A 13,652-nucleotide genomic window follows, 5' to 3' on the forward strand; every position below is an offset into this window, starting at 1 on the left:
GTTCAGCCTGTCAGAATGCTGCATGTTGTCAGGAAAGATGGAACCAGTAGTTTGATGTGCGATGGTGCGGTTCCACCAATCCCGCCGGTACAGATGGGGACCGGGAACAGCTCCCAGTATTGGCCGTGCAGTGTGAAAAGGACCATAATCAGCTCGAAAGCTTTTGTAACAAGCAGAACCAATACGGCGTGAAATATTCGATGTGTTTAAGGCTGTTGTTCCCATTTGTTGTTTAAACAGATTCCGGCACAGGAAGTTCCTACTCAGTGATTCAATCTTACCTTTTAATGTTTTATTCCACCAATTGCCAGCAAGGAACAGACTGCTCTACCAGTTGCTCCACGTCCGGCTGCTCCCATCACTCACTCTCTGCTGGGGATGGGGCTGGCTAAGGCCAGGCCATTAAACAAGACACTTTAAACTGTGTAAAACCCTCAGGGAGGTGCTTTATTATGCCATCATAAGGCGGTGGTTATCACACCAAAACTAATTCTGTGACATCATAGTTATTGAAGATGTCTCTATCTCTGTAATCTCCTCCAGCCCTACAACCCCCTGAGATCTCTGCACTCCTCCAATTCTGGCCTCTTGTCCATCCCTGATTTTAATCGCCCCACCATTGGTGGCCGTGCCTTCAGCGGCCTGGATGGACCCTAAGCTCTGGAATTCCCTCCCTAAACCTCTCCACCTTTCCTCCTTTAAGATGCTCCTTAAACCTACCTCTTTGACCAAGCTTTTGGTCACCTGCCCTAATATCCCTGTCTGAGGCTCGGTGTTAATTTTTGTTTGATAATCGCTCCTGTGACACGCCTTGTGGCATTTTACTGGGTTAAAGGCACAGTGTAAATGCAAGTTGTGGTTGTCACTGAACCAGAAAAACAGGTACGGTAGCACAGTGGTTATGTCACTGGGCTAGTAATTCCGAGGCCTGGACTAATGATCTTGAGAGATGTGAGTTCAAATCCCACCACGGCAGCTGGGAATTTAAATTAATAAATAAATCTGAAATAAAAAGCTAGTATCAGTAATGGTGACCATGAAACTACCGGATTGTTGTAAAAACCCATCTGGTTCACGAATGTCCTTTACTTGTCACTTACACTGTGTGACTCACTGCCTGTGGTGATATCGGTTGGTCAGTGTTGGTGTTCCACAGCTCAGTGGATGGATGAAACATTAAAGAGATGAGGAGAGCTCAACTATGAACACAGCACTGAGACTGAGTGAGCAACGGCCTAATAAATGAGGCCATCCACTTCCTTGTTATCAGTGAGAGTGGGTTTCTCAGTAGAGGACTGATAACCCCATTGGCGATGGCTGGAGATTCCCCTCTCCCGCCATGATAGAACCACTTTCAATGGTTCTCAAGCGGTGTCCTGATCCAATGACGACCCCTGGCCAGACACAGGCACTCACACAAGGCACCCTTCCCACTGAACCGGCTAATCAATAAATGCAAGACCGTAGGCGATATTGATGAATGAATATGACAGCCCTTCGCTATTTTAACAGGTGTTAAAGGTCCATATTTATCCCTCAACATAACAAAAACAGATTATCTGGTCATTATCACACTGCTGTTTGTGGGAGCTTGCTGTGCGCAAATTGGCTGCTGCTTTTCCCACATTACAACAGTGACTACACTTCATTGGCTGTAAAGTGCTTTGAGATGTCCGGTGGTCGTGAAAGGTGTTATAGAAATGCAAGTCTTTCTTTCTTTCATATGCAAATATTCCAAGCAGTAATTTCTAGGCTAATATATTAATATAATTATAATACTGTAAATCAGTTACTTTTCTCTGATATTCTATGCATTATTTTTAAATAAAACCTTCACTAGAAGTCTTTGTATAAATAAATGCCGATAGCCATTAGTGTTTCTGTTTGCAGATGTATCATTAAACGTTGGATGATTTTACAGTTTCTTCACGAATGCTCCACTTGCTGCTGAAAGTGACAAAGTGCGTCTACTCCTCGCGAACGCTCAGCTCCCGTCAGCTCTCGAAGTACCTGTAGATTTGTGCTACATATTGCATCAGGGACTGCCAATCAGGGCGGTCAGTGCCCATCATTTCATTCAGGTCCTGGGAGAGAGGCAACAATGAAAAAAGTTGGAGAAATTGAGCAGGGAGGAAGCAGGTGAGGAAAGTGTCAGAACATTGAGGTTTCATCACCCTAACCACGAGCTGAATCTTACCCCGAGGGTAATGAACGCTCCCTCTATACGGGCCAGAATTGGCTCCAACTATGGCTCAGCTCTGGCAGGTGCGACATGGTGCTGGCAGACACCCAGGGCTGGTTAACATCCTTGCCTGATGGGCAGGCTGCCTGTTTGAGCAGCTAGAATATATTTTTACTTTAGTCTCCATTCTGGATAGCTAACAGCAAAAATGCAAACCAGTATTTAGGCGTAAACCACGGCTCAGCAATAACCAGAAGGCGCAGTATACATGCAAATTGGGGTCGTCATTGAACTGGGATGGAGTTGCCTGGAAATGGGGTAAAGGCACCAAGTGGAAATGTGTGACTGCTCACCTGTGACACTATTTACACTCTGTGTAAGGGGGTCGTGGGTTCAAGCCGCACTGCACTGTTGGAGGGGCGGTACTGAGGGAGTGCCGCACTGTCGGAGGGGCCGTTCTGAGGGAGTGCCGCACTGTCGGAGGGGCCGTACTGAGGGAGCGCCGCACTGTCGGAGGGTCAGTACTGAGGGAGCGCCGCACTGTCGGAGGGTCAGTACTGAGGGAGCGCCGCACTGTCGGAGGGTCAGTACTGAGGGAGCGCCGCACTGTCGGAGGGTCAGTACTGAGGGAGCGCCGCACTGTCAGAGAGGCAGTACTGAGGGAGTGCCGCACTGTCGGAGGGTCAGTACTGAGGGAGTGCCGCACTGTCGGAGGGGCAGTACTGAGGGAGTGCTGCACTGTCAGCGGGGCAGTACTGAGGGAACGCGCACTGTCGGAGGGGCAGTACTGAGGGAGTACCAAACTGTCGGAGGGATGAAGGGCCAGTGTCTGGTAATAGCTGTCATTTTCCTTGCTGCATCAGATTGCCCAGATGTGAGAGGCCCTAGAGTCAGACTCTGTGTTTCTGTTGGCTGTCGTTGCTGCTTTCTTTGCCGTGGTTCAAGAGGTTTGTGGTTTCTCCATTACCCTCATGTGAAACATTGAGAAATAGGCCGCACAAAGCGCGAGAGATTGCAGCTCACAACTGGGCTCAGCCACTTGCATCTCCAACTCTCTCAGGCGCCTCCATTCCATCTATTTTTAGTGCACTGGTTAATAAACTTGTAATAAATTTCTGCCTGCTCTATTTAATGCAACTGTTAACCCATGTATTTTACACTGCAGACAGGAAATGGTGTGAAAACCATTAAACATTAAATATAGAAGGGAGGAAATTCAATTTTTGTGGAGCCATTATCAGTAAATACTATAAAAAAAACTGGTGGATAGTCTGTGTGCAACACGAGTATCTACACACACACACACACACTCAGACACACGCGCGCACACTCAGGCACACGCGCATGCTTAGACACACGCACGCACACTCAGGCACACACATTCAGGCACACGCGCGCACACTCTGGCACACGCGCGCACACTCTGGCGCGCACACTGAGGCACACGCGTGCATGCTCAGGCACACGCACGCACGCTCAGACACGCGCGCACGCTCAGACACACGCATGCAGACACACGCACACACACTCAGGCACCATGACCGCTGCCCTACATACAGTAGAAGCTGTGCCCACGATATCGAGCTGCCTTACCAGGGTAGACTTGATGCCAACACTCTCTGCCGCCTGAAATGCCAGGGTCAGGTTTCTCTTCTGTTGAATAATAAGGACGGTGTCAGACCATCTCATAAATATGAGGCAGGAACAAGTTGCCTGCACACAGCAACCTCTCTCCTAACCAGGGGATCTGCCAAAGCTGCTCCAGGCTCCAGCAATGGCACTGAGCTGCGGCCGGAGATACAAGGAACAGGCCAAAGTCTTCTTGGCTACCTCTGACCCCACCTCAGAATCGCCAATGGAGACTAGACTCTGGTGCATTGAAAACTGAGTCCCTGGAACAGCGAGAATAAAACTTTCACTACAGCCTCCCTCCATGCAGTGTTACACTAACACACCCTCCATGCAGTGTTATACTAACAGACCCTCCATGCAGTGTTACACTAAGAGATGCTTCTTGCAGCAGGGAGTTTATGTCTGTGCTCAGACTCAGATAGATTTGCACACTTACACACAAATAACACAGAAACAGACAAATAGGCCAGCCTGGCCCTTCTCTTAGGCAGTCCCTCGGAACCGAGGATGACTTGCTTCCACATTAAAAATGAGTTCTCAGGTGACTGATGAGTCCAATGCGGGACCTACAGTCTCTGTCACAGGTGGGGCAGACGGTGGTTGAAGGGGCAGGTGGGTGGGGTGTTTGGGTTGACGTGCGCTCCTTGCGCTTGCTCCCGGCGAAGAGACTCGAGGTGTTCGGCGCCTTCCCAGATGCTTCTCCTCCACTTGTGCGGTCTTGGGCCAGGGATTCCCAGGTGTTGGTGGGTATGTTACACTTTTTCAAGGAGGCTTTGAGGATGTCCTTGAAGCGTTTCCTCTGCCCACCTGGGGCTCTCTTGCTGTGCCGGAACTCCGAGTAGAGCGCTTGTTTTGGGAGTCTCGTATCAGGTATGTGGACGATATGGCCCGTCCATCGGGGCTGATCGAGCGTGGTCAAAGCTTCGATGCTGGGGATGTTGGCCTGAGCAAGAACACGGACGTTGGTGCGCCTATCCTGCCAATGGATTTGCAGGATCTTGCAGAGGCAGCGTTGGTGGTACCTCTCCAGTGCTTTGAGGTGCCTGCTGTACATGGTCCATATCTCTGAGGCATACAGCAGGGCGGGTATCACTGCTGCTCTGTAGACCATGAGCTTAGTGCCGGGTTTGAGGTCCTGGTCTTGAAACACTCTCTTCCTCAGGCGACCGAAGGCTGCACTGGCACACTGAAGGCGGTGTTGGACTTCGTCGTCGAAACACAGAAACAGAGACAAATAGGCCAGCCTGGACCTTACACCTTAAGTAATGGCTGTGCTAGCTCACCTTATCCTGGTTGCAGAGCTGCTGATAAGGGATGTGTGCAGGGAGGTAGGTGTGCACCAGGGCACAGAGTGCCAGCCCATCACTCCAGCTGCTGCTGAAGTTGGTGATGTCGATATTCTGAAAGAAAGAAAATTGCAGAGAGTGAACAAGACATCACCAGATACACAGGAACATTCTGTACTGGATTGTACGGCTGCACATCTCAGACTGTTATGCATTTAACAGAAGGCCTACATTTGTCCGTCTTTAAGATAAGACGTTAAACCGAGGCCCTATCTGCTCTCTCAGATGGACATAAAAGATCCCATGGCACTATGCAAAGTGATTTGGACTTGGGGGTACAGGGTACAATTTTGAAATTTGCATTGCACGAGGAAGATAGTAATAAACTTCAAGAGGACACAGACAGGCTGGTGGACTGGGCGGACACGTGGCAGATGAAGGGTGTGAGGTGATACATTTTGGTAGGATGAATGAGGAGAGACAATACAAGCCAAATGGTACAATTTTAAAGGGGGTGTGAGAACAGAGCGACCTGGGGATGGTTGTGCACAAATCTTTGAAAGTGGAAGGACAGGTTAACAAAGCAATTTATAAAGCACTAGCTGGAGTGCCCAGCGGTGCCGAGGCTTTTTCGAGGGTATGTTGTTGTTGGAAGAGAGAGAGAGAGAGAGCGACTGGGGGGAAGAGAGAGAGCGACTGGGGAGAAGAGAGAGAGTGACTGGGGAGAAGAGAGAGAGCGACTGGGGGAGGGAGGGGAGGGAGGGATGGGGGGAGGGGGCGAGGAGGGGGGGAGTGGGGGGAAGGGAGGAGGGGGGGAGAGGGCGGGGGAGAGGGAGGGGGGAGGGGAGAGAAGGGGGGAGCGGGGGAGAGAAGGGGGCGGGGGGAGAGAAGGGGGGGAGAGAAGGGGGGAGAGAAGGGGGGAGGGAAGGGGGGAGGGAAGGGGGGAGAGAAGTGGGGGAGGGGGGGGAAGGAGAGAGAGACAGAGGGAAGGAGAGAGAGAGGGCGAGTGGCCCGTGGCCGCAAATGGAGCCAAGCCCCGGGAACAGGCGTGAGCCGCCTGACGTGCCTCAATAACTTCAAGACTCGAAGTTAGCAGAATAAAACAAAGGCTTTCATTAGCAAAGAAAAGATGCCGGTGGCTGCACCTAGCTTCACCTGGCGTGCTGCTGTTCTACTGCAGGACAAGCCTGGACTTGTCTTAAGTAGGGCCAGGTATGGGCGGAGCCGACACACAAAGGGGGTGGTGCCCTATACACAATACAAGGTACAAACACCGGAGCAGGCAATACAATATATACAGTTAACTACAGAGTCTGATGAATGACATATTTCATCACATTCACCCCTTCTACAGATTTAGTCTGTCCGGGGGTGTGATAGTCCTCTGTGACCGACGTAACGGTTGCGGTGCCGCGGGTGCCGGCTGGGTGTCCCGGGTGGTCTCCTGGGTCTCTGCCGGGGGCGCCACCGGGGTTGTTGACGGAGTAGGTGGTGGGTGTACCGTTGGCTGGTGTTCTTCCGGGGGTGATGAAAAATTAGTGGGTGGAGTGGGTGGGTAATAGTTGTTGTGGTTGTTGTTGTTGTAGTCGTTGTCGTTGTTGCTGTTGTTACCGGCTGGGGCGAGGTCTTTTATGGACACAGTGTCCTCCCGTCCGTCGGCGTGCCGGACATACGCATATTGTGGGTTGGCGTGGAGCAGGTGCACTGGCTCCACGAGGGGGTCCGTCTTGTGGCCCCTCACATGCTTCCGCAGAAGTACCGGACCTGGGGTGGAGAGCCATGACGGTATGGATACGCCTGAGGTGGATTTCCGGGGAAACACAAACATTAGCTCATGAGGCGTGGCATTAGTGGCGGTACACAATAGTGACCGTATTGAGTGGAGCACATCTGGGAGGACTTCCTGCCAGCGGGAGATAGGGAGGCCCTTGGTCCTTAGAGTTAGGGTGACTGCCCTCCATACTGTCCCGTTCTCTCGCTCCACCTGACCGTTACCCCGGGGGTTGTAGCTGGTGGTACGGCTCGTGGCAATCCCCTTGGACAGCATGTACTGGCGTAGCTCTTCACTCATGAAGGCCACCCCCCTATCCGTGTGGCTATAGCTTGGCATACCGAACAGGCAGAACAGGCTGTTGAGGCATTTAATGACCGTGGCGCTGGTCATATCTGGGCAGGGGAAGGCGAATGGGAAACGGGAGTATTCGTCCACAATGTTCAGGAAGTAAACATTGCGGTTGACGGACAGGAGGGGGCCCTTGAAATCTAAGCTAAGCCGCTCAAAGGGCCGTGTAGCTTTGATTAGGTGGGCTCTATCAGGGCGGTAGAACCGAGGCTTGCACTCAGCGCAGGTGCGGCAGTTCCTGGTCAGAGACCGAACTTCCTCAATCGAGTAGGGTAAGTTGCGGGACTTTATGAAGTGGAACAGCCGTGTGACCCCTGGGTGGCAAAGGTCGTTGTGGAGGGTCTGTAGCCGATCCCCGGTGGCGTTGGCACACATCCCTCGTGAGAGGGCGTCGGGGGATTCGTTAAGGGCCCCCGGCCGGTATATGATGTCGTACTCGAAGGTGGAGAGCTCGATCCGCCACCTAAGAATCTTATCATTTTTAATCTTCCCCCTCTGTTTATTATTGAACATAAACGCTACCGACCGCTGGTCGGTAAGTAGGGTGAAGCGTTTGCCGGCTAGGTAGTGCCGCCAGTGGCGCACTGCCTCCACGATGGCTTGGGCCTCCTTTTCCACGGAGGAGTGTCTGATCTCGGGCCCCTGGAGGGTCCTCGAGAAGAAAGCTACGGGCCGCCCTGCCTGGTTGAGGGTGGCCGCCAAGGCAAAGTCAGACGCATCACTTTCCACTTGAAAGGGAGTGTTCTCGTCCACTGCCTGTAGCGTGGCCCGCTCAATATCCTGCTTAATGCTTTTGAAGGCAGCATGGGCCTCAGCAGAGAGCGGGAAAGAGGATGCTTTCAAGAGGGGACGGGCTTTATCGGAGTAGTTAGGGACCCGTTGGGCATAATACGAGAATAACCCCAGGCACCTTTTCAGGGCTTTGGGAGTGTTGGGCAGGGGCAGCTCCCGTAGGGGGCGCAATCGGTCGGGGTCTGGTCCGATTTCCCCATTCTCCACCACGCTGCCTAGTATGCAAAGGCGCGTGGTGTTGAAAACGCACTTGTCCTCGTTGTAGGTGCGGTTGAGTTTTTGTGCGGTTTTCAGAAACCTCGCGAGGTTTGAGTCGTGGTCCTGTTGGTTGTGGCCACAGATGGTGACGTTGTCGAGATAGGGGAAGGTTGCCTGCAAGTGGTGGTCATCGACCATGCGGTCCATCTCCCTCTGAAAGACCGAGACCCCATTCGTCACCCCAAAGGGGACTCTGAGGAACTGGTAGAGGCGTCCGTTTGCCTCGAAGGCGGTGTACGAATGGTCCTCTGGTCTGATAGGGAGCTGGTGGTACGCTGACTTGAGGTCGATGGTGGAGAACACCCGGTATTGGGCGATTTGGTTCACCATCTCGGATATGCGGGGTAGCGGGTAGGCGTCTAGTTGGGTATAGATGTTGACTGTTTGACTATAGTCAATCACCATCCGCTTCTTCTCGCTACCCCTCACCACCACCACTTGGGCGCGCCACGGGCTGTTGCTGCGTTCAATAATGCGCTCCTTCAGGAGCCTGTCTACCTTGGTCGCGATAAACCGCCTGTCCTCCCAGCTGTACCTCCTGCTTTTGGTCGCTATTGGCCGGCAGTTAGGGGTAAGGTTCGCGAATAGCGAAGGTGGCTTTACCTTCAGGGTAGCCAGGCCGCACACTGTGAGGGGCGGCTGGGTCCCACCGAAATTGAGCGTGATGCTTTGGTGGTGGCACTGAAAATCCAGGCCCAAGATCACGCTCACACATAAATCTTTCATAATTAACAGTTTAAAATGATTATATACAGTGTCTTTAACGGACAATCGTACCGCGCAGTAACCCGCAATAGTCGATATCTGGGTTTTGTCGGCCATAGAGATCCTGCCCTGAGTAGGGACTATAGTTAGAGAGAGTCGTTGTACCAGATCAGGGTGAATGAAGCTCTCTGTGCTCCCGCTGTCAATTAAACATTTAACCTTGCACCCGTTTACCTCAATGTCCACCATCGATTTGGATAGTGGGTGCGGTCTGGACTGGTCCACTGTGATCGACGCCACTGTAGGGCCCTGATCGGGACAAGATGGTGGGCCACACGAGGCCGGGTAAGATGGCGTCCACGCTGTCTGCTCGCGAGATGGCGGACCCCATGAGGTCGGACAAGATGGTGTCCAAGATGGCCGCTCCCACGGCGCGCACGCGGCGGTGGCGGTTTTGCCTGCGGGGTTCCCTCTGCACACCTTCCTAAAGTGCCCCTTCTTACCGCACTTAAAGCAGGTGGTGCCTTTCGCCGGGCACAGGTTCCTGGTGTGCTTTGGCTGCCCGCAGAAGTAGCATTTGGGGCCCCGATGCGTCGCGGCGGTCGTAGGGCTTCTGGGGGGAGAGCAGGGCCCCGACGGTGTTGGGCTACCGGGCTGGGAAACAGAGGCGGCGTGGGCCGCGCGGCCTGCCGAGTAGGAGTCAGAGTTCTTCTGAGCCACATCCAACGATCGCGCTGTGTCCACAGCCTATGTCAGATCTAGGCCCGTTTTCTCTAGCAGTCTCTGCCGGATATAATTAGAGCTAATCAGCTCGTCTGTGTATACCGTGGCTTTCACGTCTTTGCATTTGCAGTCTTTGCCAAGCACTTTTAGGGTGACTAGAAAGTCCTCTAGCGACTCTCCGGGTCGCTGTGTGCAGGTAGCAAGCAGGTGCCTGGCGTACACTTCGTTGGTAGGCCGCTGATAGTGGGCCTTTAGGATGTTGCAGGCATCCAGGTAGCTGGCGGCGTCTTGTACGAGTGGAAAAACCCGGTGGCTTACCCGATTCTGTAGGATCCCGAGTTTCACATCTCCGGTGGCTGTAGAGGCTGTGACGGCTTCGGAGTTGGCCATAAAGAATTCCAAGCACTGGAACCAGTGTCCAAACCGTGCCGATGCATCCGAAGCATGCGGGTCCAAGTCCAAGCGTTCCGGTTTCAAAAGTTGATCCATCGTTAAAAGTTTGCTAATAAAATTGACGTGCCTCAATAACTTCAAGACTCGAAGTTAGCAGAATAAAACAAAGGCTTTCATTAGCAAAGAAAAGATGCCGGTGGCTGCACCTAGCTTCACCTGGCGTGCTGCTGTTCTACTGCAGGACAAGCCTGGACTTGTCTTAAGTAGGGCCAGGTATGGGCGGAGCCGACACACAAAGGGGGCGGTGCCCTATACACAATACAAGGTACAAACACCAGAGCAGGCAATACAATATATACAGTTAACTACAGAGTCTGATGAATGACATATTTCATCACACCGCCTTGAGGCTGTGAGAGACCGCCACGCCCGGTTGCCGGGGTAACCCTTCCCCCCCTTCTGAGCCCCCGTCCTCCCAAGCACCGGCCGCCCCGCCCCGCACTGCCGAGAGCCCCGCTCTCCAAGCCCCGGCCGCCCCGCCCTGCCGAGAGCCCCTCTCTCCGAGCCCTGGCCGCCCCGCCCCGCACTCCCGAGAGCCCCGCTCTCCGAGCCCCACCCCCCCGCCCGAGCCGGCTTCAAGATCGCCGAGCGGGGAAGAGAGAGCGAGACGGGCGCAACCGCCCAGGAGGCCCCGTGCTCCCGCCTGAGTCAGTGGACGCGGGAGCGACGAGACGGGGGGGACCGAGGAGAGGGGAGGGGAGGGGACGGAGGAGACCGAAGGGGGGGGTGGGGGGTGAGGGGTGGGAGGAGCTTGCCACAAAACAATTGCCTAGGGTCCAGCATGGCTGGCAACAGACGCCCAGGCTTCGAGGCCTACCTGCAAAAACGGGGAAAGGTAGGAAAATTAATGAGATTAGATAAAAAATTTAGAAAGTAATTAACTTTTTTGAAAAACAATATGGCCTAGAAATTCAGTATAGCCACGTTCGGGGCGCTAAAGTCGGTCGGCCGCTAAAGTTTGCGCCCAGCGCAAGTTCGCGCTACCTTCGCCGATATTCAGTCGCATCGCCCCAAGAGGTTGCTGCTGCGCTAAAACAGGCGATGCACGACTATCATTAGGCGCTAAGCCGGCGGTCCGGGGCGATACCCCCGAGGACGGGCGCAGCGCAGGTGCGGCGAGTTGCTGATTGACGCCAGACACTCTGGCACCGGTCAGCTCTTAAAGGGGGAGGGTGGATTTGTTTGCCTGCCACGCCCTGCACACTGCAGCCCTCAAGCTAGGCCTGACCACTTCTGCTTCATCTGTGCAACGCCCAGGGCTATGGAGAAGGCCAGGGAGAGAGCGCAGCGCTTCAGCGAGGGCGACCTGAGGGTGCTGGTTGGCGGAGTGTAGCGCAGGCGCCATGTTCTGTTCCCTGAAGGTGGCAGGAGGCCGCTGCCCAGCGCCTACCGGAAAGCCTGGAGGGAGGTCTCAAACAGGGTGACTTCCAACAGCGTGGTTGCCAGGACTCCTGTGCAATGCTGGAAAAAGTTCAACGACCTCACTCGGATTGTCAGGGTGAGTACCCTTTCCAGTGTCCTCCTCATCCCTACATGTGCACCTCACTTTATGGGCAAAGGGACCTGAAAGCCCTAATGGCCAGCCCTCATCCAGCAGCTATGGGACTGTCATGAAAATCGCTTGCGCATTCAGCACTTTACACACTGTACAAGCTATTCGACCATGGGAGGCAGTACAGCCAAGATCAGGGCTTCACACTGTCAGGGCCAGTCCACCATGGGAGGCAGTGCAGACAAGATCAGGGCTTCACACTGTCAGGGCCAGTCCACCATGGGAGGCAGTGCAGACAAGATCAGGGCTTCACACTGTACTTAGAGGCCGTCCTTACTCTTGCAGGCCAAGGTGGCGTACAACCGTAGGAAACAACGTGAGACCGGGGGAGGCCGTCCTGACGTCAAAGAGCTCTCCGACCTCGACCAGCGTGTGGAGCGCATTATGGCAGGACGGCTGATTGGCCCCGTCGCCAGTGGAGATGCCGACCCTGTTCTGGGCACCAATGGTAAGGGCATCACCTTTTTGACCTCTCTCTTTCCACTTGCGCCTCAGATCAGCATCCTTTGCCACTGTCCGACCAATGCAGTGCATGGCAGCACTCATGCCTCCCTCGCTGCCGCCCTGTCCTCACTCTAAAGCAACTCTTGTGCCTCCCTGCTTTCAGATGGTGAATCGCCAGGTGAGGAGGCGGGCCCTCAAGCTGCCACTGTCAGCGATTCCGAATTCGAGGAGGATGAAGAGGAAGCCGGCCCATCAGTGCCACCCTCAGCCGCGCCAGCCCATGGCGATGAAGGGGACACGTCTTCCCTGGAGGGGAGCCGGGGGGAAGGGTCGGAGGAGAGTGAAGCTCCGGGGCCCAGCGGCCTGCAGCAACGCGGGAGGGGTGGGGAAGCTCGGCGGACTTCTCCCCAGAGGGTGAGTGCGGCCTCCAGTCCTGCGACGGTCAGCGCAGAGGAGGTGCGGCTCCTGGAGGAAATGGCCGTCCAGGCTGAGCGCAGGCACACTGAGCTCATGGCTGCAGTGGCAAGGATGCCTGACTCCATTGAGTCTCTGTCAAGGAGTGTGCAGGAATTCGGAGCAGCACAGGCCAGGAGTCTGCAACAATTCAGTGCAGCACAGGCCAGGAGTCTGGAACAATTCAGTGCAGCACAGGCCAGGAGTCTGCAGGACTTCGCGGCAGCACAGGCGGCTTCTAGCCAAGTGCTCAGTCGTGCCGTTCGTTCACTGGCTGGTGTCATGCGGACACAGACCAGGGCCACACAGGCACTAACTGCTGCCACCCTCGCTGGATCGGCCAGGCATCGCCAGGCAACTCGCCGCGCAGCAGCAGCCCAGCAGTCTGTTCTTCAGCTGTTTGCTGCGCATGCTGCAGTGCTGGCCTGTGCGAGTGCCAATGTCTCAGGCGACCAGGGAGTACCTGCGATCTGTCAGGTTGGCACCATTCCTGCAGCTGACACTGCCACTCCGCCATTGCAGCTGCCACGAGCCGCTGGACAGACTGCTGCCGCCCAAGCAGAGTTGGAGCAGTCAGCAGCCGGCCCCTCCAGGGCCAGAGCTGGTGCAGGCCGACCCCCAAGGGCATCTGCCGTCTCGCCATCTAACCCTCAGCAGCCTTCCCGCAGCCTTGCTGCAGCCACTGGGGTCCCATTGAGGAGGAGCTGCAAGGGCGGGCAGGGGCCAGTCACGGATGCGAAAGGCATCGCCCTCGCAGGGCAAAAAGTAGAAGGTCTGGCCAAATGCTTTGTGTTTATTGAAAGGCCGAGACTGGTGTAGTTGTGTTTTTGTAAGGCCAAGACTGGTGTCTTTCTTTGTTTTGTAAGGCCGAGACTGGTGTCTTTCTTTGTTTTGTAAGGCCGAGACTGTTCGTTTTGTGTTTTTGGAGGGGGCTTCTCTCCATTAGTTTGTAATGTGGGAAGGGCAGAGGTTTCCAAGTAATAAATGTTCTGAAATCGCACTGCCCATGCTTTATTTTGCAAGTCCTGGTTGCCCTGCTCGGCTGAGGGC

At 54.4% G+C, this 13,652-nt stretch overlaps 1 protein-coding gene across 11 annotated transcripts in view; it reads right to left on the bottom strand.

The window, feature by feature from the left end:
- Positions 1–415: 415 nt before the first annotated feature.
- specc1 (sperm antigen with calponin homology and coiled-coil domains 1) overlaps positions 416–13,652 on the bottom strand; it is a 109,543-nt gene continuing 96,306 nt past the window's right edge. For 9 of the 11 annotated variants that reach the window (XM_085964578.1, XM_085964581.1, XM_085964577.1 and 6 more), the window contains 3 exons: positions 5,098–5,214; positions 3,776–3,835; positions 416–2,084 (listed from right to left, as the gene is read on the bottom strand). In XM_085964578.1, coding sequence (XP_085820704.1) covers positions 1,995–2,084; positions 3,776–3,835; positions 5,098–5,214 — 267 coding nt within the window. In that variant the 3' untranslated portion in view covers positions 416–1,994. Of the gene's footprint in view, positions 2,085–3,775; positions 3,836–5,097; positions 5,215–13,652 lie in introns of those variants that run through there. The other 2 variants (XM_085964580.1, XM_085964584.1) reach the window with 2 other exon arrangements.

Source organism: Somniosus microcephalus, chromosome 22 (assembly GCF_052327205.1).
Source record: "Somniosus microcephalus isolate GS21.2 chromosome 22, FLI_Smic_1.0, whole genome shotgun sequence".
NCBI classification, from domain to species: domain Eukaryota; kingdom Metazoa; phylum Chordata; class Chondrichthyes; order Squaliformes; family Somniosidae; genus Somniosus; species Somniosus microcephalus.